This window comes from Aegilops tauschii, chromosome 5, assembly GCF_002575655.3.
Source record: "Aegilops tauschii subsp. strangulata cultivar AL8/78 chromosome 5, Aet v6.0, whole genome shotgun sequence".
Classification (NCBI taxonomy): Eukaryota; Viridiplantae; Streptophyta; class Magnoliopsida; order Poales; family Poaceae; genus Aegilops; species Aegilops tauschii.
This window is the reverse complement of record NC_053039.3, coordinates 488,259,364-488,287,196: the sequence shown is the minus strand read 5'-3', so window position 1 is coordinate 488,287,196 and position 27,833 is coordinate 488,259,364. Positions and strand designations below refer to the sequence as shown.

The 27,833-nt window shown below is 42.8% G+C and overlaps 3 protein-coding genes and 1 long non-coding RNA gene across 5 annotated transcripts; 2 read left to right on the top strand and 2 right to left on the bottom strand.

Moving 5' to 3' along the window:
- The first annotated feature begins 7,749 nt into the window (after positions 1 to 7,749).
- On the top strand, positions 7,750 to 12,743 carry LOC109743481 (uncharacterized). 2 transcript variants are annotated; one of them, XM_020302573.4, is made up of 8 exons: positions 7,750 to 7,994; positions 8,104 to 9,654; positions 9,746 to 9,823; positions 9,996 to 10,148; positions 10,505 to 10,816; positions 10,968 to 11,090; positions 11,752 to 11,839; positions 12,401 to 12,743. In XM_020302573.4, exons 2-8 carry the CDS (start codon positions 8,275 to 8,277, stop codon positions 12,559 to 12,561), a joined length of 2,295 nt encoding a protein of 764 aa, XP_020158162.1. In that variant the 5' UTR covers positions 7,750 to 7,994; positions 8,104 to 8,274; the 3' UTR covers positions 12,562 to 12,743. The 2 variants fall into 2 exon arrangements, with proteins under 2 accessions (XP_020158162.1, XP_020158163.1); XM_020302574.4 differs by having other exon boundaries at positions 7,769 to 7,994; positions 8,118 to 9,654.
- LOC141022155 (uncharacterized) lies at positions 10,896 to 13,153 on the bottom strand. Its single transcript, XR_012183176.1, has 3 exons — positions 12,899 to 13,153; positions 12,349 to 12,543; positions 10,896 to 11,082 (listed from the first exon to the last, which is right to left on the bottom strand). It is a non-coding gene; the product is annotated as an uncharacterized lncRNA (long non-coding RNA).
- A 2,135-nt stretch (positions 13,154 to 15,288) lies between these two features.
- LOC109743484 (TIP41-like protein) lies at positions 15,289 to 18,427 on the top strand. Its single transcript, XM_020302576.3, has 8 exons — positions 15,289 to 15,536; positions 16,165 to 16,350; positions 16,747 to 16,834; positions 16,946 to 17,053; positions 17,122 to 17,181; positions 17,309 to 17,350; positions 17,807 to 17,938; positions 18,047 to 18,427. Exons 1-8 carry the CDS (start codon positions 15,292 to 15,294, stop codon positions 18,149 to 18,151), a joined length of 966 nt encoding a protein of 321 aa, XP_020158165.2. The 5' UTR covers positions 15,289 to 15,291; the 3' UTR covers positions 18,152 to 18,427.
- A 1,165-nt stretch (positions 18,428 to 19,592) lies between these two features.
- Positions 19,593 to 21,421, bottom strand: LOC109743483 (cytochrome P450 81Q32). The gene is made up of 2 exons (XM_020302575.4): positions 20,416 to 21,421; positions 19,593 to 20,322 (listed from the first exon to the last, which is right to left on the bottom strand). Exons 1-2 carry the CDS (start codon positions 21,367 to 21,369, stop codon positions 19,708 to 19,710), a joined length of 1,569 nt encoding a protein of 522 aa, XP_020158164.1. The 5' UTR covers positions 21,370 to 21,421; the 3' UTR covers positions 19,593 to 19,707.
- Between the last annotated feature and the right edge of the window lie 6,412 nt (positions 21,422 to 27,833).

The window sequence follows — 27,833 nt, the reverse complement described above, 5'->3', positions numbered from 1 at the left end:
AAAAATTATATATATAATTCCGATCACGATGAACTAGATGCATAGGATTTTTTTTGGTGGAACTCCAATTTCAAACGATTCCAATACCATGATCCAATATCATCGCATAGCCTATACCATGCCAATGCTTTTCCCTTCAAAGATAAAGGGAAAACCTTTTTCATAACTTCATCCCTGGGTAAACCTGCAAGCTTAAACAATCCACAAATTTGTTCTACATATATCAAGTGCATGTCAGGATGTTCGGTGCCATCTCCTGCATAAGGATTAGCTAGCAGTTGTTCTATCATACCCGAAGGAATTTCATATTCAATATTTTCAGTAGGTGCAGTAGGTTGAGGGGTAGCTAATTGTGGTTCCGGACGAGGTGAAGATACCCCGAACAAACCCCCTCAAAGGATTGTTTTCCATAGTAACAAGTGACAATAAATTTCAGCACACTATATAAATGTTTCCTTACCAAAGGCGCTTCACTCCCCGGCAACGGTGCCAGAAAATAGCCTTGATGACCCACAAGTATAGGGGATCAATTGTAGCTCTTTTCGATAAGTAAGAGTGTCGAACCCAACGAGGAGCAGAAGGAAATGACAAGTGGTTTTCAGCAAGGTAAAGTGTGCAAGTGCTGAAATTGTAAGTAGCGGAGTAGTTTGATAGCAAGATAATTTGTAAGAGCAAGTAACGATAGTAGTAAAAAAAGTGTAGCAAGGTAGCCCAATCCTTTTGAGGCAAAGGACAGGCCAAAACGGTCTCTTATGATAAGCAAAGCATTCTTGAGGGTACACGGGAATTTCATCTAGTCACTTTCATCATGTTGGTTCGATTTTTGTTCGCTACTTTGATAATTTGATATGTGGGTGGACCGTTGCTTTGGTGCTGTTCTTACTTGAACAAACCTCCTACTTATGATTAACCCTCCCGCAAGCATCCGCAACTACGAGAAAAGTATTACGAATAAATTCTAACCATAGCCTTAAACTTTTGGATCCAATCGGTCCCTACGGAATAGCGCATAAACTGGGGTTTAAGCTTCTGTCACTCTCGCAACCCATCATCTAATTGCTACTCCACAATGCATTCCCTTATGCCCAAATATGGTGAAGTGCCATGTAGTCGACGTTCACATGACACCACTATGGGAATCACAACATACATACTATCAAAATATCGAACACATATCAAGTTCACATGATTACTTGCAACATGATTTCTCCCGTGACCTCAAGAACAAAAGTAACTACTCACAAATGATAAACATGCTCATGATCAGAGGAGTATTAAATAGCATATTGGATCTAAACATATAATCTTCCACCAAATAAACCATATAGTAATCAACTACAAGATGTAATCAACACTACTAGTCACCCACAAGCACCAATCTATAGTTCCGGTAACAAGATTGAACACAAGAGATGAACTAGGGGTTGAGATGAGATGGTGCTGTTGAAGATGTTGATGGAGATTTTCCTCCCCAAGATGGGAGAGTTGTTGGTGATGATGATGACGATGATTTCCCCCTCCGGGAGGGAAGTTCCCCGGCAACGGCGCCAGAAAATAGCCTTGATGACCCACAAGTATAGGGGATCAATTGTAGCTCTTTTCGATAAGTAAAAGTGTCAAACCCAACAAGGAGCAGAAGGAAATGACAAGTGGTTTTCAACAAGGTAATATGTGCAAGTGCTGAAATTGTAAGTAGCGGAGTAGTTTGATAGCAAGATAATTTGTAACGAGCAAGTAACGATAGTAGTAACAAAGGTGCAGCAAGGTACCCCAATCCTTTTGAGGCAAAGGACAGGCCAAAACGGCCTCTTATGATAAGCAAAGCGTTCTTGAGGGTACACGGGAATTTCATCTAGTCACTTTTTATCATGTTGGTTCGATTTTTGTTTGCTACTTTGATAATTTGATATGTGGGTGGACCGATGCTTAGGTGCTATTCGTAGTTGAACAAACCTCCTACTTATGATTAACCCTCCCGCAAGCATCCGCAACTACAAGAAAAGTATTAAGAATAAATTCTAACCATAGCCTTAAACTTTTGGATCCAATCGGTCCCTTACGGAATAGCGCATAAACTGGGGTTTAAGCTTCTGTCACTCTCGCAACCCACCATCTAATTGCTACTCCACAATGCATTCCCTTAGGCCCAAATATGGTGAAGTGTCATGTAGTCGACGTTCACATGACACCACTAAGGGAATCACAACATACATACTATCAAAATATCGAACACATATCAAGTTCACATGATTACTTGCAACATGATTTCTCCCTTGACCTCAAGAACAAAAGTAACTACTCACAAATGATAAACATGCTCATGATCAGAGGAGTATTAAATAGCATATTGGATCTGAACATATAATCTTCCACCAAATAAACCATATAGTAATCAACACTACTAGTCACCCACAAGCACCAATCTATAGTTCCGGTAACAAGATTGAACACAAGAGATGAACTAGGGTTTGAGATGAGATGGTGCTGTTGAAGATGTTGATGGAGATTGCCCTCCCCAAGATGGGAGAGTTGTTGGTGATGATGATGACGATGATTTCCCCCTCCGGAGGGAAGTTCCCCGGCGGAATCGCTCCGCCGGAGGGCAAAAGTGCTCCTATCCAAGTTCCGCCTTGAGACGGCGGCGCTCCGTCCCGAAAGCCCTCTCCTTATTTTTTCTAGGTCAAAATGACCTATATACCAAAAGATGGGCACCAGAGGTGGGCCTGGGTGAGCACAACCCACCAGGGCGCGCCTGGGCTCCCTGGCGCCCAAGTGGGTTGTGCCCACCTGGTGGGCCCCCTCTGGTAGTTATTTGCTCCAATATTCCTCAAATATTCCATAAAAATCTCTGTGAAGTTTCAGCTTGTTTGGAGTTGTGCAGAATAGGTAGCCCGACGTAGCTTTTCCAGGTCCAAATTTCCAGCTGCCGGAATTCTCCCTCTTGGTGTGTACCTTGCATATTATGAGAGAAAAGGCATTAGAATTACTCCAAAAAGCATTATTATGGATAAAAACATTATAAATAACAGTAAGAAAACATGATGCAAAATGGACGTATCACGCCGCGAGGAGGTGTGGCCGATGGACAGCGGCGGCGACCTACATTGTGGCAGCGGCCTAGGGTTTTAGGAAGGCTGGGATTTGGGTAGGTGGGTGGTGGGAGAGGGATTGGGTGGGGTTTCTGTCTGGATTTTTGTTTTAGTGGATGTTTTGGAGATTGTGTGCGGCTGCCCGTTCTGGTTCTGGCGTTTGGCACTGGAGGAGAGACTCCCCCGAGGCCAAATTGGTGTCTGTTGCTACCAAACCAGAGATCGTAATGGAAAATAGTGTGTCGTGCCCATGGGATAGCGGAATGCAATACTTTTGAATTTTTAGATCATGTTCCAACTTGGGGGTAGAGTGCCATTTTTTAGCATAGTACAGACGCTCGTACATATGCACATACACTCATATTATTGAACGCACGCACGCACACCCTCATCCCCTATGAGCATCTGCGAAAGACTGAGTCGACACATCATCTTGAGTAAGATTTGATATGTGCCTCTTTGCTTACGACGAGTTGTATTGGATGTGTTTAGTTATGTGCACTGTTTTTTGCCTTTTTGAGTGTGTGTCTCAGCTGGGCCTGGCTAAGATAAACCGGCCAAAACCCAGCATCTACTCATAGTATGGTTGTCCGCATCTAGGTTGACTGCACAAGGGAATAAATATTGACCTGCCGTTTGGTTTCCTACGTTGCATTGGGCGCACACTATTTGGTTGCAAACTGCATAAGGTACTATCACAACTTCTCACTAGTGGTGACCTTACCACACATGTTGTGAACATAGTTTCAGTCCTAGCTAGGAAACAAATCACACTTCATCCTAGCCTGACAAATATCATTACAAATATAACAGTCAAATGGCTTAATAGGTGAAAGCCCATCGATGTCAAACTAGCTAGAAGTCCATCCTTTTGACTTCTTCTTCTTCTTCGGATCCTTATCTGACTCTGTTATTCCATATTGACTGTGCCCACTCCATCTCTTTTCTCTTTCAGCCTTCGTTGTCAAATGTCTTCACACCATGGCCGGAGCTGACAACATCGTCAGGCGTTACCTCTTCCTCCCTCGACACCAGTTCAGCACAACCCCATTGCAGGATTCAGTTATGCAGAATGCAACAAGCAAGAACAAGCTTAATCTGAATGGGGAAAGTGTGAAATGGCTTCTGATGCAGGATCTTAAACCTATTCTTCAGAAGTCCAAATGCACTCTCAACTGTAACTCTAAGGCTGGAGTGTCTGATATTAAACAATTCATATGGAGTCCTAGGATAGTTCCTACCAGAGAACTCGTTCAGATGGTACCTGGTTTTCCTCAAGGGTAGAAGAACACCTGACCGACATGCATAGCCAGCATCTCCTATGTAGAACTTGCCATCAGGGACATTGATGCCATCAGGTCTAGTCATGTTGTGACTTGGAATGTTAGCATCATGTGTTGATCCTTCCCAGCCAGCTAGCACATATATGAACTTCCGATCGAAGTCAACATCAGCAAGAACATTCTGACTTGTGTAGTGCTTTCTCCCCCTGTATGTTGCAGACTATGACCTGGGCCCTCTAGCAGTGACTTGAGTACCATTTATTGCTCCAATGCAACCCTGAAATGGCATTACAAGATTGTGTTATGGTTATAGCAGAATAACAGAAGCATGTCAAGGCATGAACTACATATTGTTAGTGCTCACCTTGAAATATGGATACCATCTTGAGCTAGTGCGAATCTTGCTAGGAGTTTGGACGGTTGGTGACCTGATCATCCCTCCTCGGAGTTACCCATGAGTATACAACACTTGCCTGACGTACCTGGAAATGGTCTCAATTGATCTCCTGAACGTGTTGTGGATAACCCTGAACCTCTGGTTATGACCGACAACATGGAGGAACATGGCAACTTGCTCTTCCACACAGGTGTGGATGCTCTCTTGTAGTAGCCCCCTACTCCTGAAGGCCTGCACAAGCCTGGCGAAAGGTGCTCTTTTCATTCTTAGCATCCGCATAGCCTCTGTCTCACTTCAGTTGTAGATGTAGTTCGGGTTTGCTATCCTCTCCTGATCCCGGGTTAACATTGGAGCATAACGAATGACATGCTTGTCACCACAACGAACAGCTCTATTGTGGATCAACATGAGCCATGCATGAATCACAACTATCAGTGATGTTGCCTCAGTTACCAGCTTCGTCCATTCGTCCATAACCTATGCGAATTGATGGTGCGGTGAGCAATGGGGAAATCGATCCTACACGTTGCTGATGAGTCCAAATTATGTGATGATTTTGATAGTTATCTTGTGCCTACATGGTAGGCTTTGTGGGATTTTACTGCATTTGCGCACCTCTTTTTGTCGATATTCCTCGAGTGACGCCTTTCGGAGCAAATAACATAGTACGAAAGGAATCCCAAGAAATGGCAGTGGAATCACGTATTTAATGTGATAATCATCTACCGTAAAAGAATGGAGCAAAGCAGCCAAAGGAGGAGTCGACACGACGCTTCTAGAGCCAAAGATGGCGTTCCATACGAGCGTGCCCGCTCGTATGCGCGGTCGTATGAGGTGCCAACGCCGCCGCCGCGTCCACTATTTTTCACCCATGTGGAATCGGATCGGGATCAGACGCAAGGAGAGACCAGAAACTCGTCCAGAAGGCATAACCCTAGCCTTAGGAGATCATCCAGAGGAGGGTTTGACAAGGAGGAGATCGCAATCTTCACCACCAATACTATTTGATATTCTTTAATAATGAATTATATATGGATGTGTGCATAAATCGATGTAGAGGCAGGGGTTATCCTCCTTTCTAAACAAGACAAATCTAAGTATCTAACCAAACTATACGTAAGCGTACCCTTCTTTCATTCTTAGTTAGCTAACAAAGTAAAAATGAAGAAAACTACTCCCTCCGTTCCTATATATATATAGGTAAAATGTTTGGGGCACCTAGGTGCCTGGGCACCTTGTTCGGGTCCAACCCGCTAATGCATTTCCTGCTTAGAAATAATCACTACTACCCTTCCAAATAATTTGCTTTCCTTTTCTATGTGCATGCACTTGTATCCTCCACGATCATTAATTGTAGATGATTCCTGCATGATTTATTCTACATATTGGAACATATACCTACAAATGTACATACCCTACGATTCATTGAAGGTATTTTTATATACCCTACAATTTATTCCAAATAATTTGCATGCACGTATATATCCTATGATTTATTCTAGGTATTAGATACATGCAGATATATATACCCTATAATTTATTCCAAATAATTTGCATGCACGTATATACCCTATAATTTATTCTATGTATTAGAAACCTACATACGTAGTTCGATATATTTGTAAGTGGATACTTAAGTTTTTTTAAAATAACAGTGCATCTCAACATTTTTGTGTGAATACCTCGACGTGAAATTTATTGGTACATACTCGTAAATGTCATTACCATTTTATAAGTGGATACAAATACGTAAACTAAATACCTCGACAAATGATATGCTATGTTCATATAAATGAATACCTATACAACATACCACGATAGACATGTATCAAATGTGATGATACTGATGAATGATACCAAAAAATACATATTATCCTCACATAATTTCTGGGTATATACCCTAAAAACAACTAGGTAGAGTACAAGGAGAAACAAGTTTTTTCTTATACCATAGCGGAGGCAGAAAATCACAATATCCACTATACGCACACCTAAATCTGTTTAAAAGGCATGTTAGTAATACTACTATTATGCACAAAAAACATTAGGCAATTTTTAATAATTTCCTTCTATGCATTAATTACTACAGAAATTTTTTCTTGTTTCACACGTACATTCATGAATAAATTAGGCAGTTTCTTGTTTTCTAAGCAAGTATTTGGTGTGTGCATGCTAATTAATACCTCCGTCCAAATTAGAGTAAGTGGCCGCTAATTAACATGCATTTAATTGAAATTAATTAGTAAATTGCAATAACTCTCCGCCTTTAATACTGCAAACGGGTATACCCGTTAGTGTCTATACCCAACACAATGGCACACATCTTAAAGTAATCCGAAGATAGAGAAGTAAGGAGCCTGGGCACCTAGGTGTCCCAAACAGCCGTCCTATATATATATATATATATATATATATATATATATATATATATATATATATATATATATATATATATATATATATATATATATAAAACTCATTTTGCTCCGTATGTACTCCCTTGTTGGAATCTCTAGAAAAAATATTTACATTTGGGAACAGAGGAGTAGAAGATAGCACAAACGATACAAAAGTGAAAGGAGATTAAACGTTAAGACTTTTGTAAAAAAGTCATAGGTCAACCAGTCATACGTAAGCTTTATCTTTACCTGGGAAAGAAACGTTCAATCTTTCTGCAGTAGTACCATTTTCAACCTTAGATTAGAATACCAATGCATGACAGCCACTGCTTACCTTCCTGCAACATGCATATTTGATAATAAATATGTTATCAACAACCGGAAGCCAAGTTTCAGCAGTGACGGCGCCCATTTTAAAGAAGAGAAAACAAAATGACAAATGCAACTGGGCTATGGGCGGCCATATAGTGACGATGGTTCATATCCTGTTGCCATTTGACAACGACAACAAAGGTATCAAGGGCCGCCCCTTGCCCCAGGTTAAGTGGCAGCTGATGATGGAATCTTCTTCAACAGTCCACATGACATATATTGTTAGTAATAAAACTTAAGTGTTGCAGACACCACCCACTCATTGCTTCAAAGGTGAGTCAGCAACTCACCAACTCCAATCCAACTTCCCTCAGAAACAATCTTTCTAAACCTGAATCCACTCACCTGTTCATCATATTAGTATCTCAAACACCACTGGCACTGTGGCAAGCAATATGAAGCTGTTGGCAACCATGAAGTTTTGAGTCCCAGTAGCAGCCTGAACTCTCAAGAGGTTAGTTACCTTTCTTCTCCTTTCAATTGTGGGTTCCTTTTCTCTTAAGCTTCTGTATAATCTTTGTATGTCTTAGTTTTAGCTGTCTCAGATTTTTTTTTTCTGACAGACTGTATATCCTAGGTCTACAAAGTTCTCGGTAAAATATGACCAACGCCATGTACTGAGCTAGTTCTGACAGATTGGCGAGAAATTTCTTCTGAATTTATGCAAGAGAGAGCAAACACAAGTAGTCCATCGTTCTGATTACCGTCAAGGAGAACAGCACCACACCAGCAACATGGACTGGGTGGAACAATTTAACATTTCTGACCTGAAAGGACCAAAGGATCTGCCAACATCTGGTCCACTGAGTTTCACCAGCAGACAGCTCCCTCGAGATTACTACGATTTTAAATCAATGAAGATAAAGCTTATCTGCAACTTCGGCGGCACTTTCTTACCAAGGCCAAGCGACGGCGAGCTCCGGTACATCGGTGGTGACAGGCATCTGATGAAAGTTAGCCGGGACATTTCTTGGCAAGAGTTGGTCAGCAAGACAACAAGGCTAATAAGGAGAGCCCACACGATAAAGTACCACCTCCCGGGGGAGCAACTGAGCATGCTCATCTCCATCACCTCCGATGATGACCTCCGGCATATGATTGATGAGTGCATTGTGCTAGAGGAAAACAGAGAAATGATCAACATGTACCTCTTCTCTCGCAAGGACGATGAGCGCCACGTGCGTTTCGTGGTACAAGGCTCATCAGATGCCGAGAAAGAGGCGCAGTTCATCGCTCTTGTCAATGGGATCATCACCACACCAGGTTATGAGCCGAGAGCACACAGCGTCGGTAGATCCTCAGCCAATGACCTGGACCAGCTGATGTTTGGCATCAGTGTGGAAGCAGGGCCGCCGGCAGGCAGAACAGAGGAAGCTTCAGTGCTCATCAAAAGCAAGCCCTTGCAGAGCATCGCGGTACCGCCAGTGACGGCAAGTGGTCAGCTGGAGAGGACGCCCCCAAGTACCCAGAGACGGATGATCAACCAGTATTATAAGGCACAAGGTAACGAAGAGATCATGATCTCTGCAGCCAGAAAGACTAGTAAAGCTTCCCCTGGTGCATCTGCGCCTTCTGAATCCACGGTGCAGCATCAACAGACTGCCACAGACACTTACAGAACTACTGGGGCACAGGAAAAAATATCACCAAGGAAACAGCTTCAGATACCATTGGACAACAGTAGTGTGACGACGCAGCCATCGAATTCACTAAGGAGGAACACTAATTTCCAACCGCACAACAGGGTGGAGATATCTGAACCTAGTCATGAATCCACTAGTCCTGGCGGCGGCAACATCAGTGCAAACTTGCAGTATCCCGAGAGGTCGGCTGCAACCAACAGCATCCAGAAGAACCAGCCTGCAGGTCCTGCAACATCGCTGCTTCCTTTTGCTTCTACACCTTTAGACAAAAGAATAAACCTGCAACCAAATACTCTTGTGCGTGCTTCAAGTGATACAATACAAGAACGACCCAGCAGTCCAACAACAGATGAGCATGCATCAGAAATCACTCGATTTCGCTCGGTTGGCACTGGCATCATTAATCCTCAAATCAGAGCTCCATTGCATGAAGCTGAAGATAATGCTGCACCATCAATCCCAGAGGCTGAGGTATGTCATCATATCTGCACCCCATGTTTCATATGGTACAATTTGATGGAACGGTTAACCATATAACTTCTGTTTTGTCTTCTACCGTCAGCTACGCGAAACCAAGAGCAGTGAAAAATCTCTGCCTGCAAATGCAGTGTTGGGCAGAGATCTTATGAGTAATGTCCAGGTTTGTAATTAGTTCCACATGTACTAGTCTGTAACATAGGCATGTCAAGCTAGGATTGTTTTTGTCAGAGACATAAGAAAGGCATTTATCTGAAAATATTATTCACAACACATTTCCTAACTTTTTCATTAACAAGGACATCTTCCTAAAGTTGATGTCATACAAATGGCAGATAATAAGCAACGATGACCTCGAAGATCTTCGTGAGATGGGCGCCGGAGCATTTGGAACTGTTTTTCATGGAAAATGGAGGGGAACAGATGTTGCCATTAAACGGATAAATAACAGTTGTTTTTCATACCAATCATCCCAGGCAGATAAACTGGTAAGCCCATATGAATTCACCTGCGTTATTTGAAGTTGCAATCAAGGGGACCAGTTTATGAAATTGGCCAGGTAAGGGTGCACTAAGAAACTAGAGTATTCACGCCTCCACATGATGTAGTAAGGACCACGTACGGATCCAAAGAGTAGCCATATCAATTGCATCTGTTGTAAACTAGAAACTCACTGTTTGTTAAAACAATGTCATTCTGACAATGCTGTATAGGCCAACATATTTAGTGTAAAAAAGAAACATAAGAAGCTTGTGTTTAGTGGAACAATACCGTTATTCTAAATGCAAGGGTTGAAATTGAGAAATACAGCATGTATTCATCATTAAACATAAATATCATGCAGATAACAGAATTTTGGAGGGAGGCCGCTATCATCTCAAAACTTCACCATCCAAATATTCTGGCACTTTACGGGGTTGTGAATAATGGGCCAGGGGGGACATTAGCTACTGTAACTGAATTCATGGTCAATGGATCTCTAAAGAAAGTACTCAGTCGCAAGGACAAATATCTCGATTGGCGCAAGAGGGTACTTGTTGCAATGGATGCCGCCATTGGAATGGAATATCTGCACTCCAAGGACATTGTCCATTTTGATCTGAAATGCGATAACTTGCTAGTGAATGTTAAGGATCCCTCTCGTCCCATATGCAAGGTATGCCAGAACTCCAGTTTTCCAATAGCATTTTTTTTTGTATTTGAGTTTCAAATGTGAATGGTTGAAGAAAATGATATGCATTTACAAAATACATATGATGGACTTCTGGATATAAATGAAGGCCATAATAGAGAAACAATGACTGCAGGTTGCTGATTTTGGTTTATCAAAGATGAAACAAGCCACCATGGTTTCTGGTGGAATGAGAGGAACTCTTCCATGGATGGCCCCAGAATTGTTGACAATGAGCGGCACCAAAGTATCTGAAAAGGTATTATGATGAATCTTTTTAATGACCTGGAAGTGTGGAGGTGCTACAAATTGCGAAGAAAACAAATTATAGCATTGTGTTTGTTTCACAATTTCACTTGACATTCATGCACAAAGGTTATACGACATACTTATCAGTCATATGAATGTAACATTGTTCAAACTGTGGCATGAAGTTGAAGATATTTGACATGCTCATCGGGAGTGATATATTCTCTTCATATCACAAATAAGTGACTTTTTAGATACTGACATGGTCTTTGAGATATAACTTTGACCACTAATTTATAGTACCAATATATGTACAAGACTGAAAAACATGATATTCCAGAAATGCTTTTTGAGACAGATCTATAGATATGATGTTAAAATTTTCAAACATAACAATTAAAATGATATTTGCAGACAAAGTTTTAAAAGTTTGACTGGAAGCATGTCCAAGACGTTACTTTTTTGTGATATAGAAGGAGAAACGATTAATGAGAATTCACTTTAAACATGAACGGGAGCATTCCTCCTATTTGATTCATGAAAAAAAAGAATTTTCTTGCAGAATTTAACACACGCTGACAAAAAAATTTGTAAAATTTCTAGAATATACTTAGGCCTGACATGTTCTTCTGTTTTGTATTCTCAAATACGCCATCTTTATGGTAACACAGGTCGATGTCTATTCTTTTGGTGTTGTGATGTGGGAAATTCTCACTGGTGAGGATCCATATGATGGCATGCACTATGGAGGAGTTATAGGTATGCAACAGTATGATCATCCATCTGTAGGCTGTAGTAGAAATCTCATCTTCTGAATTGTTTATATATAAATGGCATTTCTCTGAACTTCCATGGTTCTGTAGTTATACCACTTGGGTCTTAAACTTGGGAACCGCACATTTAAGTCCTTAAACATGAGTAGAACCATATACTTGTGAGTAGGGATAAGCTCAAACTACTTAAATAGCTTTGTGTAGGTAATTAAGTTAAAGCTTGAGATCTTCTTGAAAAGAAAGGTCATGCAAAGCGAGTATGTTTTAAGGATCTATGTTAACTTAATTTAAACAAAAAAACATCAGTTATTCGTTATTTTCACATGACCTACACAAAGCCAAACAGTAAATTATAGCAAAATTACAGTATATAGTTACTAGTTACCTAGGTAGTTGAATTTACTCATTTCTACAAGTTTAGGGACCTGGGCATGTAATTGTCAAGTTCAGGGAACCCAGTGGTAAATTTATATGCTAATTTAATTGAAAACATACCTTCACTCTTCTTGAGTAAAGATTAATATTAGTCCCCATTGGGAGTGTGCAGGGGGCATTTTGAGTGACACACTGAGGCCGCCAGTGCCCACTTCATGTAACCCGGAATGGAGGAAACTCATGGAGCAATGCTGGTTAACTGAGCCTGAGCGAAGACCTTCGTTCACTGAAGTCGCAACTTGTCTTCGTTGTATGCTGCAAGCGCAAAAATGAATCTCAGTTAATATGCAAGAACTGAAGAACACCACTCTATGCATGCTTGTATATATATATCCTTCTTGCACATTATCGAGACAAACATGAATATTTGTTTGAGTTTCATATCTGTTTTGTTTTGAGAAAAGTGTATATTGTTGGTCCCTCAAGTTTACAAGAAGTAGACATTGGATCCCTCATCTTTTTTCCGTCGAAATTTGGTCCCTTGTGTTTCAAATTCAGACATGTTTCGTCCAGAACCAGAAAATGGAGCGGTATTGGGCTGGTATTGAAACCTTATTCTAGGCATTTTATCGAACAGTTGGCATGCATTTCCCGGGGTAATCACACTTGCCTCATCGTCGGCGAGCTGGGCCGTGGCCGCCAGCGATGTGCGGACCTTGGTGGCCCTCCTCGGCGGCGACATGACGTTGGTCGACCGGCACGCCGCCACACGCTTTGGGCCATTGCACTAGCTCCAACATGGCGCCGACGCGGGAGCATGAAGCACAGCGCGTGCGTCATGCTCAGCAACGCCGGCTTGCTGCTCCCGACGCGATCCGTCACAGGCATGGACCTCGACGCGCGGAAGCTACCCGCCGTGCGCTCGAGTGGCGCACGCGCTGGCGCCGCCACGACACGCGCCGGCGCCGCCTGCGCGATGCCTCGCTCAGGAGCTGGACCGTTCTCCTGCTCGTATGCGCCGTCTACCACCTCATCAGGCTCGTCGACGATGAGTGGCGGCGTGCGTGGTGCGAGCTGGTGTAGTGCTTCCTTCCACCAGCGCAAGGTGGCCGGACTTGAGCTCGGTGTTACGCCGGCGGTGCGGAGGCCGAACGCACACAAGATGATCGACAAAATGCTGCCTCTGCATCCCAGAGAGATGAGATGAGATGGGGTGGCAGTAACTTGAGATGTTCTAGTCAAAACCGAGGACATGCCAGCCCAATACAGCTTGGTTTCCGGTTTTGGTTTAAACGTGTCCAGTTTTAAAACATGAGAGGAAATGTCAAACAAAAAAAAGTCAAATGTCTACTTCATTAAAACTTGAGGACCAAAAATATACTTTTCTTTCTTTCTTTTCTTTATAAAATACAAAAAAAATCTGCATCTTGTGCATTGAGAGCATCTATAGTCGGACGCCTCAAACCGGCTCCAAACGTTAGGGCGGACAACCCGGTCTTAAAAAAAGCCAACCCAGACGAATGCCCTGTACTAGCCCAAACGCCCGGACTGACCGGCACACTTTATATTCAACCCAAATTTGAGACGGATATGGGAGGCCGGGTGTGTCCGCCATGGCAGATCCGACCCACACTAGTCAACCCGACCCCACAAATATTCATCCCCATCTGCTTCGCGGACCAAATTCTAGTCACTCCACTCCACTCAGTGAAAAAACAATGGATGCTCCGAAAATGCTACTCTCGAAAGCATTTTGGAGCACTGAATTTTTTTCACACCTTCCACGAATGTGATCTCATGATAAAAATTTACGAACACTTAGAACATTTGTCAAAGTTAACAACAGTTTTTTTTCATATTTTTTTTTCGATTTTACTGTTTATCCGAGCTCATTTAAGCTTAAGTTCAGAAGAGTACTTTCGTCGTTTCACCAATATCTCTAGCATATGATCAAGCGGCAATGAAAACAAAATTCTAAATGAAATAGTTGAAAAAAATCCATGTTCAGATCGCCATCCATTATCTTATACAAAATCTATCCAAAATAAACAAACTAATGCCGGTTATGTCTGAGGGACACCATGACAGTTTTGGTTGCAGAATAAGGCATAGCCTAGTGGTGGGAAGGGGCCGATGCCTTCCCACCCACCCAGGTTCAAGTCATGGTACTTGCAATTTGGGTTTGTTGCATAAATTATACTGTAGGGGGTTCCCTTACAGTCTTTCTGTCAAAAAAAAAATAATGACTAAAACTTCACTTCACATTACCCCGATAGTGAAAAAATCAATCATTGGATGGTTAAAACCGTAGCGATGGTACCATAAACCCACCAAAGATCAAACCCCGGTCATCAATTTTGAAGCTCCACAACTCCAACCCAAAGATCAAACCCCGATCATCAATTTTGAAGCTCCACAACTCCAACCCTCTTCAGTAGATGTTCTGTGAGTGTGTGTCCGTGATGGTGCGAGTGTATGTGTCTATATTATAATCGGTGTTTTCAAAACAAACATTCCAAGTGAAAACCTATATATGCCTTTATTGCTAGAACATAACAATGACGCTATATGTGGACGCCCTCTGTTGAAGGTATTATCTTTGTGCTGATGTTTTAGATTTAATTGGTTAGACTGACATCTAAAATGAAACATTATCCTGACCTTTATAAAATGGACTAGCGATTGTGTCACGTGGACTAGTGATGCCGTTTTCTTTTTTGTCTCATTTTTTCGTGTTTATGTCAAGTACTCTGTTATAAGTATTCTCTCTGTAAGAAAAGACATAAGAGCATTTACTATCTACGTAGATGATCTGGGCTCAATGCATTGCATCTACTATTACCTACTCCCTCCGTCCCATAATATAAGAATGTTTAGTGTCAAAAACGTTTTTATATTATGGGATGGAGAGAGTACGTATTTAGCTAAAAATGTAGTTTTGGGAATAGAAAACACATTTAATCGACAGAACATGTGTTTTTACCTAGTACTCTACGTAGGAAACGTTCTTCTGACAGAAGTAGCAGTGAATCACAGCCATCAATGTTTAATCAGACGGTCGTGATGCTAACGGCAATGTGCTCTGTTCTTAGAGCACAGAGTGGGTCCGTATTGACTAGCGACCGAACCAGAGCAAGAGACCGGGACGGGACGCAGCGGAAGATGGCTGCGGCGGCGGCGTGGGACGGCCCGACGGCGGGCGAGCTGAAAGCGGCCGGCGCGGAGGCGATTCCGGGCGGCGTGCGGGTGAAGGGCTGGGTCATCCAGACTCACAAGGGGCCCATCCTCAACTCCGCATCTGTGAGCCTGTACGAGCCATCCCCAACCTTAAACCCTAACCTTTCTTCCCCTTTCCATTTGATTAGCGCAGTAGAGATTTGGAAACTCATATTCTTGGCTTGATATAGCTTGAACATTATCTGGTACTCAATCATATTCAGTCTGCTGGTAGATTTCCTATTTGTCCTGTGTCCGTACTCCTTTTGTTGTGTAATAGTAGTAGAAAGGAATTTGGTATGGTTTGCTTAGTTGCTGGTCATTCATGGAATTTAAAACTACTTAAGTTTTTTATGCTTATGTTCTTCAGCCATGGAGGTTGAATCCTTTATGTTTTACTCTGTTGGCCATCACCAATTAACTGCCGCACCTGCCAACTGAAACATGAAATCTGAATCATCGTTCCTCTGTTATCTCCAGCAATGAACCAGTAATCGATTATTAACAAATAGTACTAGCATACCCGTCATTCTATTGCTGCGTGCAGTCAGGCAATATGTATAACATTTCTTACTGGTTTTGATTTATTTGTCATAAGGAGTGCATTTTGCATTCTTAACTAATATTGGATCTGTCCACTGTTAGTAGATCCTTGGTTTGTAACCATATAAATGGTTGTGTATGAATTAATTGAAACCTTTATGCAATGTTCTTCTTCAGATATGAAGATAAACTTCAGACGACACATTTACCTGAGATGGTGTTTGGAGAGAGTTTTGTGTCTATTCAGAATGCTCAAACTGGTGTCAAATTACATTTCAATGCGCTTGATGCTCTCAAGGCATGGAAACAAGAGGCATTGCCACCTGTTCAAGTTCCTGCTGCAGCAAAATGGAAATTCAGAAGGTTCTTGTATACCTGTACTCTGTTACTTATTCATGCTAGGAAGTGTTTCTAGTGAAAAGTATTTTGGATTTCTTTGGGGTCACTATTATATGGGAGCATTGCTGTTTGTCTTAAAGGGTCAAGCTTTCGCCACAAGTACCAACACAGTAAAGAAATACATTTAGGATGGTTTCCTTTATGTTTTACTGTGGGAAGGTCAGTCGTGCATTACTATAAAAAAATGTCAATAAATACTATAAAAAAGGTCAGCTGTGCATTTCTTATTTCAATCAACGAGTATATGTTCACTCCACTCCAGTCTCTGTTTGTAGAATAATTAACTAGAAATTTAACGTGTTGTGGCTTTATTAGGCAAAGAACCAAGAGAAGGTTCATTCAGTATATGTTTTCTTGCAGTAATCCTGCTGATCAAGTGGTACTTGACTATGACTATACATTCACGACACCATACTGTGGGAGTGATGTGGTTCTGAACCAAGACGCTGTATGTACCTTACTTCTACTCTAATTTCACCTGTTTTCGCTTCATTTGCCTCCTTAAGCTGATTTACTTCTCGTACTGGTAGGTGTCTGACCATCATTATTTCTTTTCCAGACGCAAACAAGTTTAGATGAATGTAGCAATTTGTGTTGGGAGGACACTGATGACAGGATAGACCTTGTTGCCCTTTCTGCAAAAGAACCAATTCTTTTCTACGATGAGGTACGGAAACAGATTAAATTGTTCTTGATTGCTCTATACATTGGTTTACCCTGACATGACATATTTAGGTTATCTTGTATGAAGATGAGCTAGCTGATAGTGGTATTTCATTCCTTACAGCGCGAGTGGTAAGTTCTCCCTAGTTATCCTTATTTTTAACTGGACTTTTTGTATCGTAACATCAACTTTAGTTTCACATACTTATTTTTATGGTTAATTCAACATACTTGATATTCTTTGATTGCATGTCTGCAGAGGGTGATGCCAACCGGTTGGTTTCTGCTCTTGCGCTTTTGGGTATGATCTACTGCCCTGCATTTTACACCTGATGTGTCTCTAGTAGTAAGAGAATCTATAAGTGCCATGTAATGTCATACACAAAGAAGCAAATCGCTAAATAGTTTTACTTTTAGTATATAATTCTACTTTTTCCAGTTTTCCCACAAAGAATGGCAAGAGCTTAGTGTTATAATAGTTACAGTTCTTCAGTGTGTTCACTCTTCTCAAATAAACCAGGTCTAAGGTTGACTCTCAGAAAATCTAAAACAAATACCCTTTTGAAGGGGATTAGAATTCTGGAAGCTTAAATTCAAGCATGACACCCACCAAGCTGGTGTGGTTTTGGGCACAACGCCGGCAGGCAGTCTCATGTGCAGATGCTTGAACATTAATAGCTATTTTAAGATCCATTTATACATAAGTCACAGGAGCCTAACGACTTCTTATTACCCCTGCATATACCACATTCCACAGCTTAGGGTTGATGGTGCGCTAATGAGATTGAGGGATACCCGTTTACATTGTTCTTTTGGAAGTAAGGAAGCGAAGCCGGTTGTACTGCGTGAACTCTGCTGGAGGGAAGCAACATTTGCTGCCATGTCTGCGGTATGCTCTCTCTCTCTCTCTCTCTCTCTCTCTCTCACAAGTACTTTCCTTTGAACAAGTTAACTGCAATTTAATTTATGTTTCTAATCCATTTTCCACATAATGTAGGAAGGGTATCCTTCTGATTCCGCGGCATACGCAGACCCGAATCTTGTCGCCCGTAAGCTGCCCGTCGTGATGCAGAAGACCCAGAAGCTGAAGATACCCAGTTAACCTGCCAAGGCACCTCTACGGTGTGTTCGGCACATCCATGACTGTTCGACAGTGGTCACAACTCTGTTTGCATTTGTTGTAGATGTGAGCTACCCGTTGCTTTACCCATTTATCTTGAAGCCCTTGCGACTGACTGACAAGTAATGGTAGGCCATTGTAGCCTGGGCTTGTGAACTTGACAGATAAGAAGGACGCAGTCTGGGCAATCCTCATTCATGACTGAATAAGATGTTTACAGGCTTCAGTTCGTTTTTCCATCTTGGCCGATTTACTAAACTGTTAACGCTGCCTTGTCAGTTGTGACGGCATCGCCTCGGGTGGAAGGGAACCGCCGGTCGTCGGCCGGCCGGTGCCGTCCCACGCCGCCCCATGGCCCATGGTCACGCTCTAGGCTCTACTGCAGCACGGGTTAAATGACAAGCACGAGGTGCTGCCCTGACCCGCCGTGGCATGTTTTGCTTGCGCGCGTGGGTAGAGTGCCGGACACGCCCGTGAAAATCCACCCGTAGTAGTGGCCTTGTGGAAACAGACGTGCGTCCGGTGATCTACTTTTGCGCACCCGTAGTCTCAGGTTGAAACGCGATTGGGGTGTACTACCAGCCAGAGTCCTGCACGGCTGCACCTCAAATGGAATCCATTCCTGAGTCCTGACCCAACCCAATGGGCAATGGTGCTTAGGTAAGCAACAAAGAATCAACAACAGAAATGTTGCTCAGTGCCGCACATCTTTGGACTCCTTCTAGCTACGGGATTTTGTGTCTGGCATGTGTTGTAAACTGGTAGTTTGACGGGAATCATAAGAAAATGGGACCAAACAGCAAGAAAATGGGACAGCATTGTGCATCTAAACGTCCTGCACGCTTCTTTTCGGCAGAACCATTGGAGATCGACCCGACGGTCGGCCCATTCATCTTCCTCCTCCCATCACCGCCTTTGTCCCAGTCTCCAACGAGGTTCTGGACCGGCCTTGCGGCGTTGCTCCCCACCTGGACCTCGGAGTGTCGCTCTTTCTCCCAAAGAATTGACTAGTCCAAATTTCATTTTCAGGTAACCGTATAAATCCCTAAAAAAAAAGGTAACCGTATAAATAACAAAACCGCATGAAAATTCACAGGTGGATATTTCCCGCTTCCGTTTTCTGTTCCTCCATCATCCGCTTATTTGCAAATACAAGAAAAAAATGATATTATTATTTTTGATTCGAAGTCTCAGATTCTAAGTGAAGCTGCCCTTCCCTCGCGTGTCCAGATCGGTGTAAGCCCAAACCATGAACGTTCGTTCCCGACATTTTTTTATTTGCAATTTTAGAGAGAGATGATATAAATAGTTACTCCATACAAAACATTCTTGATACAAGCTAAATTACAAATTGCTGGTTTGGTAGTACTACGAGCTAGCTACCTAGATAGCTTAGCTAGTTCTTACAAAACCCTGACACGTACCTGTAATTTACATATGATGATAGCTAGCTTGACTCTGCTCACAAGTTTATTTACTACTATTTCAGCACGCCACCAGTCCATGCATTTTATGATGCCAAGAACGAAGTTGGATCATCAGAGGCTCTGAAGCACGTCGCGCATGGCCGTGCGCGGCCTGCACACGGCCTCGAGCGGCACGGCCTTGGGGATGGTGAGCCCGCCGCTCTCCGTCATGTCCACCTCCGCACCGTCCACGCGCTCCCAGTCGAAGCACTGCACCAGCGTCGCCAGCACCATGCCGATGGTCCGCAGCGCCAGCGTCTCCCCGGGGCACCGCCGCCGGCCCATCCCGAACGGGATCATGAACCGCCCCTCGGCCTTCCCGTCCTCGAACCGCTCCGGGACGAACTCCAGCGGCCGCTCCCACGCCGCCGGGTCCCGGTGGATGGCGTACGCGTTCACCATCAGCATCGTGCCGCTCGGCACGTTGTAGCCGCCCACCTTGCAGTCCGCCGAGGACTGGTGCGGCAGCAGCAGCGGCGCCGCCGGGTACAGCCGCAGCGTCTCGCTCACGATGCACTGCAGGTAGGCGAGCCGCGGCACGTCGTCGGCGGTCACCAGCCGAGAGGTGCCCACCGCCGCGTCGATCTCGGCCTGCGCCTTTTTGAGCGCCGCCGGGTGGTTCAGCAGCAGCGACATCGCCCACTCCGTCGTCGTCGACGTGGTCTCCGTCCCAGCCCCAAACAAATTCTGCAGAGTTCAGTGAGAAAACGAGTGTTATTGATGAGATCGTGACGTGAGTAATTCTATAGAGAATTCACCGAGTGTTATTGGAAGACTTACCGCACAGAGAGCCATGATCATAGTATCGGTGTACACCTCCGGCTCCGTCTTCTGCAGAGTGAGCAACACGGCGATCATGCTCTTCTTGTCGCCTTCGGCGCCGCCGTCAACCCTCCGGCGCTCGGCGTCGATGAGACGCAGCATGAAGGCGTCCCTCCTGCTCACCGCGGCAAGGATCTTGTTCCTCACTCCGAACACGTCGAACCACCGCAGCACCGGCAGGTAGTCCCACAGGTTGGCGGCCCCGATGTGCGGGATGATCTCGTCCACCACCTTCTTGAACTCCTGGGCCTCCACGGACATGTCCGTGTCGGCGTCGGCCTCCGACAGGGTCCCCTTGGTCTGGGCGATGGTTTCCATGAGCACGCTGAGGGAGAGCTCGAAGAGCCTCCGCTTCAGCTGGACCCGCGCGGCGCCGTCCCCACCGGGGGACGCCGCGGCGGCGCGGAAGAGCCGGCGCGCCATGGCGCGCACCTCGCCCCCGATCACGCCGGACATGCAGGCGACGCGGTGCGCAGAGAGCAGCTGCACGGCGGCGACGCGGCGGAGGTTGCGCCAGTGCGGGCCGTAGCTGGACGTGGAGAGCGCGATGCCGTCGAAGGACACGAGCAGCTGCGAGGGGAACTGGGGCCGGTCGGCGAAGATCACGTCGTGCTCCGTGAAGCACTCCCTGGCGCACTCCGCCGAGGAGACGACCACGGCGCGGCGCGAGCCGAGGCGCAGCGAGAAGACCGGGCCGAGGCGCTCGGCGAGGCGGCACAGAGCGGCGTGGAACGGCTTCTCCAGGAGGTGGAGGTGGCCGAGGAACGGGATGGCCTGGGGGCTCGGCGGCAGCTGGACGGCGCCCTTGCTGCGCCTGCCATTGCTGACCTTGCCTAGAATGTAGTGGAGCAGGAAGAGGAAGGCGAAGGAGAGGATGGCGATATATGCCTTATCCATGGTTAACTGTGTCATAAGGGGAAGTGATGTGCGTTGATTGGATGTGTGTTGTGTGGCACCATCCTGCATGGCGGCCTATATATTGCGTGGTTCATCTTCTTCTAGAACTAGATGGCTTAACCTGCATACGCCATGCCTGACGTCCATGGCAATCTGTGGATCGTGGAAATGTTGAAAGAATTATTGGTTCGTACAGCAAACGGTCGTGGCTTTTACCTTGTTGTCCGTGCGGCGCTGGATCGAGATCCCTCTTGCTTCCGGTTGCAAAGGCAAATTTAAAACTCGAGATTCGCATCCATACGCATGATTATTATTTGGAGGCCTTTTGCTTTGGAAGCAAGGAACTCTCGAGGAGAGCCATGTCAATGTAAGTAAGCATGTGCACCATGTGCATATGCAGATGCAGCCATTTTTTTAATAATGACACCACATCTGATTAAATGATTAATATTGAGAAAAATAAAGGCGAATATAGACGTAGAACAGCCAGTAAAAAATAAAATTACATTAAAAATCATACTAGTCTTTTTGTTCGATTGTACGCCGCCCATTGGAGATTGAAAATCGCACTGAGCCAACAGCAAGGAAAAGCGACACCTGCAAACGCCTTCGTCATATCAGACTTTAAAGACCGCAATAGTTGTTCGCCCTCGAGATGAGATCTATAAATCGTTGAAGCAGCATCAACTGGAGCATCACCCTACGTAGGAAAGGCTTGCAATCCATCACCACCGGTTCAGAGGGTTGGAGAAACCGGACCAAGCCACAGACCAACATAGAAGAAGATGTCGAAGTCGCTGTTGGAAATATGCCATAGAGGCAATACTATTGTATTATTATATTTTCATATTTGTAATTAAGAGTTTATATTCTGTGCTATAACCGCTATGATCCTGAAATATGCGATTCAGTGGAAAACTCATATGCACGTGTGGAATGATAAACGGTAAAACCTGATTCCTAGTCTTGCCTCTAAAACTAGCTCAGGTGTTGTTAGTGATCATGTTTTCCGGATCTTAAAATATTGTTAAGTGCAACGATTGTCCTAGAACAACTTTGAGAATATGGTGATAGAAGAACAATCATATTGAGTCGACCCAAACTTATTTGTTATGCTTTGAGATAATATCGTCAGAACTCAATTGTTATAACACGGAGAGTTAACATGTGATTTAATTCCTTTGACCATGAGAGTATCGTAGTCACTCCTTACCGTATGATGAACTGATGAACTTTGGGCTTTATCAAACGTCAACTATAACACAGTGGTCATAACGACAACTTACATGTTCATCAGAAAGTTTGACAAGGGACTAGATAGCTCGAGAGTGGAATTTGCTCCTCCGACGATGGAGAGATATTCTTAAGGCCCTCTTGGTGTGAGGGCATCCATCATCGTCTGGCCAGATACATGTGACTATGTGACGGGGATACCGGAATATGTCAACGAGAAAGAAGAACAAAACCGGTAACAAGAAGACTGGTATAGTGAGCATGTGTATGACTCAAGAGGATACCGATATATCTCACCTCGTGTTTTGTAAAGTATCGCGAAGCAAAGGGAATAACACATGATAACCAAATGTTCACTCAAATGTCATTCGTGTACTCATAGGGATCGATATGGACGTCCACGGTTTCACTATTGGTCACTGAATGCAATGGGTTTTGTTCATGTCTATGTTTTACCGAACCTACAGGGTCACAAACTTAAGGTAATCATGATCTATTGAGTGTTAGTAGGACAAGAGTAATGAGAAAATATTTATGAAATAGTTTCATTAATATTCGGAATAGTTTCGAGAGGAAACGAAAGCGTTTCGGGGTTTACCGGGTAATACCGATAAATTATATACAGGTGAAAATGGTTTCCGGTGATGTTAAATTAATATTAAAAAGGATCTAAATGTGATTAGGAGGCTTTTATATTTATTTAAATATCAACGGCCTTAAAAGGCCAAGTGGTGGAAAGATATTTGAGCCACTCGGGTCCAATTAGGAGGTGGCGCCCCTTCCCCCTTGTGGGAGGAAGGGGAGGCCGAATTGGAGGGGTTTTTCCCCTCCTCTTGGCCGGCCGGGGGGGGGGGGGACTTTTTCCCCTTGTGTGGCACCCTCTCCTCCTCCTCCAACATATATACTAGAGGTTTTGGCACTTTCGTATGCATAAGTTTTTGGAGCTTTCTCTAGTTTTCTACACCGTGATTGCATCTTCATAGTGTTTCTGGATGATCATAGGGCTACTTTTTTTGTTTTCTACTACATTTCTCAACAGTCGCGACATCAATAGCCCGCCAAAATCTCTCCTAGAAAGACACACGAGCTACCAAGATATGTAGTGAACCAACATATCTAGGGACAAACGCTCATAGGCCCATTGTTGACGCCGGATCGTACATCGTTGAGGTAGGGAGATATCGAAGAGACATTATTCCAACACGCCATCGTCGACATCACCTCGTCGATGACGCGAGAGAAGCAAAAACCTAACAAAAATAAAACAAGACAAACATGCCCCACTCCTCTTGTCACCGACGAGGCCGCTGGATGGAGAAGAGGAGGGGGACTTAAGCTATGGCGGGTAGGGTTGGGAGGCAGCAGCGGCAAGTTGCAGAGAGAAACTGTCATTTTTTCTCTATTGCTCATGTGCATAGCCAGTAAACTATGTCCGGGTAGATGCACTCATTCTGTGCACCATGTGTAGATGCAATCATTTTTGCTTTGTTCTCACGTGCGTAGGCAGCACAATACGTTTGTTTTTTGCATGAAATTTTTTGATGTATTTATTTTTAATCATGTCAGTACAACAAACATCAGAAATAATAAAAAAATACATCCAGATCCGTAGTCCACCTAAAGACGACTACAAGCACGGAAGCAAGCCGAAGGCATGCCGCTGCCATCGCCTCTCCTTCGCCGGAGCCTCGCAAAACTTGTTATATTAAACAATCGGAAAGTAGTCTTGCTTAGGTCCCATTGGGCTAGCACAACAAAACAACAATCACCGCCGATAGGAAGGATCCAACCTAAAGACACATGAATGCAGACGAACAATGACAAGATCCGATCAAATCAACCAAACACAGATACACCAGAGAAACACATCCACACAGCCACCGACATCTCGCCTTCCTGAGGAGGACACAAGCCCTAACAAAACTTAAAGAAACATCTAAAAACGGACGCTATGCGTCAATCAACGGGGTTAACGACCCACTGGATTCACGTTATATAGCCGTTGGATGTGGTCGTCGCAACGTCATTGGTGTTGCAATCGCGAGAGGCCGAGGACCTATTTAGCTAACCCATTTAGCTGCATGTAAGTCGTCTGGAATTTTATTTGTATCTGACGTTTTTGTGTGTCGTTGATCTTGCTTTGCGATTCGTGTTATTATTTTTCTTCTGTTTTGTTCTCAGAGGTGTTTAGGCTGTGTTAAATCGACTCACCGCATATTTGGGTCAGTCGATTTCTTAATGGACCAAAGCACATTACCAGGTGCAATCTAGCCTTCCTCTTTCTCCCTTTGTTTTTTCTGTTTTTTCTTTTTACATCTGTTTTTGCATTTGTTTTCATTTTTCATTATTAGTTGCTTTTCTTTTCTTTTGTGGCTAGTTTTATATATTGGGTAAGTGTAAATGCATGCAAACAAATACTATACAATATGTCCTAAAATTGCACTATTATATGATTAATCTTTGCATATTAAAAAGTGCAATTTCACTGCAAAGTTGTTTGCAAGTTTTTTCCTTTTTATTTTTCCTTGAATGATAATATCAATGCTACTAATTCGTTTTTCCTTATAAAATTTATCATATTAATTTTGTTTTACTTTTTAATTTCTTTAAGAGTAATGCCAATGCCACTAATTAACTCCTTCTTTGGAAACTTTTCTTTTGCAAAAAATCCACTATCATATGTTTATTCTTGCTTATTTTAATAAAGACGTTGTTTGTGTATATTGTGTGCAAATTTTGTGATTCTTTGTTTTAAATTTGTTTTCCATTTTCTCTCTTCTTAAATGGTTATAGCAATATCATCAACTCATTATTTCTTAGGAAACTATATTATTTTGATTTTTTATTTATCTCCTTACTTCTTCAAAGGTAATACCAATGCCACTAATGCCACTATTATATTTTTTATTCTTGCGCATTCTTAGAAAGCATAATCTTTTTGTATATAGCGTGCAAATTTTATAAAATCATTGTTTGTATTACAACTTTTTAGGTATTCTGTCTTCTTAAATGGCAATACCAATGTCACTAATTTATTCTTCCTTTCAAAAATTCATATTTTAGTATTATTTCATATTCTTCATTCTTCAAGGGTAATCCCAATGCCACTAATTCATTCTTATTATAAACTTCATTATTTTGATTTAGTTTTAGTTTTATTTCATTTTTCTGATTTATTTAATCGTAATACCAATGCCACTAATTTATTCCTTTGCATGAAACTTCCTAGTACATGCTTATTCTTGCATATTAAAAGACTTACAATTTTTGTACAAACTATGTGCAGATTTTATAATTGTTTGTTTTAGAATTTTCTTTCTTTTTCATTCTTCTAAAATGCTAATACCAATGCCACTAATTCATTGTTCCTTAGGTAAGTTCATTACTTTTTATTTTAATTTAGTTTTAATATGTCAAAATGTATTTATTATGGAAACTTTACTTTTTATTTCTGTGTGTGTAAGTTACATGCAAATACTATACAACATGTATGCAAATTACACTAAAGTGTGAAAATTGCACTATTATATATTTGTCCTTTGCATACTATACAAGGTGCAATTTTCGATATTGGGTAAGTGTAAATGTATGCACACACACATACTACACAATATGTGCAAAATTGCATTATTATACGATTAATCTCTGCATATTAGAAAAGTGCAATTTTAGTGCAAAGTTGTGTGCAAGTTTATTTTTCATTTTCTTTCTTCTTAAAGGGAAATACCAATGCTACTATTCATTTTTCCTTATAAAACTTTTCTATTTTAAGTTCTATTAATTTATATTTGATTTCCTTTTTCCTTTAAGGGTAATACCAATGCTGCTAATTCGTTGCTTCTTAGTAAACTTATGTTTTTGCGAGAAATCCACTATCATGTATTTATTCTTGCATATATTAATAAAGAGTATTTTTTGTGTATATTGTGTGTAAATTTCTTCATTGTTTTTCGATTTTGCTTTTCATTTTCTTTTTTCTTAAAGGGTTACCAATGCCACTAATTCATTCTTACTTAGGAAACTTCATTGTTTTAATTTGTTAGGTTTTATTTTATCTTCTTCCCTCTTCGAGGTAATACCGTTGCCATTAATTGCACTATTATATCATTATTCTTGCATATTTTAAAAAGCACAATTTTTTGGTATATAGTGTGTGATTGTTTGTATTATAGTATTCTTTCTTCTTAGATGGTAATACCAATGCCACTAATTCATTCTTACTTAGAAAAAATTGTTAACTTAATATTGTATTAGTTTTTATATCATTTCCTTTATTCTTTAGGGGTAATGCCTATGCAAATAATTCATTCTTCTTGATCAAACTTCATTATTTTGATTTTGTTTTAGTCTTATTTCAGATTTATTTTATTTTATTGTAATCCCAATGCCACTAATTCTTTCCTTTTTAGGATTTTTTAATCAAAAATTCTCCTACCATATGCATATTCTTGTATATTATAAAAATTTCAATTTTTTGTAATCTGTGTGTGAATTTTGTAGGCCTGTTTTATATTTTTGTTTCATTTTCTTTCTTCTTAAAGGATAATACCAATGCCACTAATTTATTCTTTAATAGAAAATTGCCTGGAGCCCATGAAGACGACGGACGCTATGGAGTCCACCTGACTCCTGCGACCCGGAGCCCATGAAGACGACACACGGCCAGAAAGGGAGATCCATTCATTCACTAACGCACACGGGCACATCCATCCACACAAAGGAGGGCCTTGCCGAGGGCACGGAGACGGCGCCTGCATGATGTACTTGTGCTATGTCTCCTTCCACTCTTCACCGAGCCCATCACCCTCGCATGCCACCTTCGACTTGGGAGCAGCTGGAGCTCGCCAACGACGCATCCCAACCTTTAGCCCCGATGCTCTATCATGGCAGTCTACCCATTCCTGGCGAACAAGTCACGGTGTACAGGTCACGATGCACGGGTCATGGCGAACAGACGCATGTGCACAGGTCCATGGCACTCCAATAGCGCTGGACGGGGCCGGCGTCCCGCATCCTGAAGAAAATGACATGGCGAAACTAGAGGTCGTGATGACATACTCCGAGACAAGTCCATGACGAACATGTCACCAATGTACAGGCCTCGGCGCCGTGTCTGGGCAGATCATTGAATACGTGTCTAGCTTAGACGACGCACCCACCATGGCAGATGGGTCCTCGGCGTACAGGTCCACGACGTCACTGGCGTACAGGTCACCCTTTGGTGTAGCACCTGCCCAAGGCGACGC

Excerpts from the sequence above, each read along its gene's own strand:
- LOC109743481 (XM_020302573.4), top strand. The coding sequence starts at position 8,275 with ATGGACTGGGTGGAACAATTTAACATTTCTGACCTGAAAGGACCAAAG. Across the intron at positions 9,655-9,745 it reads CATCAATCCCAGAGGCTGAG|CTACGCGAAACCAAGAGCAG; the intron begins GTATGTCATCAT and ends TTCTACCGTCAG. Across the intron at positions 10,817-10,967 it reads CCTCTCGTCCCATATGCAAG|GTTGCTGATTTTGGTTTATC; the intron begins GTATGCCAGAAC and ends CAATGACTGCAG.
- LOC109743484 (XM_020302576.3), top strand. The coding sequence starts at position 15,292 with ATGCTAACGGCAATGTGCTCTGTTCTTAGAGCACAGAGTGGGTCCGTA. Across the intron at positions 16,835-16,945 it reads TGGTTCTGAACCAAGACGCT|ACGCAAACAAGTTTAGATGA; the intron begins GTATGTACCTTA and ends TTTCTTTTCCAG. Across the intron at positions 17,054-17,121 it reads CAATTCTTTTCTACGATGAG|GTTATCTTGTATGAAGATGA; the intron begins GTACGGAAACAG and ends TGACATATTTAG.
- LOC109743483 (XM_020302575.4), bottom strand. The coding sequence starts at position 21,369 with ATGACACAGTTAACCATGGATAAGGCATATATCGCCATCCTCTCCTTC. Across the intron at positions 20,323-20,415 it reads TGATCATGGCTCTCTGTGCG|AATTTGTTTGGGGCTGGGAC; the intron begins GTAAGTCTTCCA and ends TGAACTCTGCAG.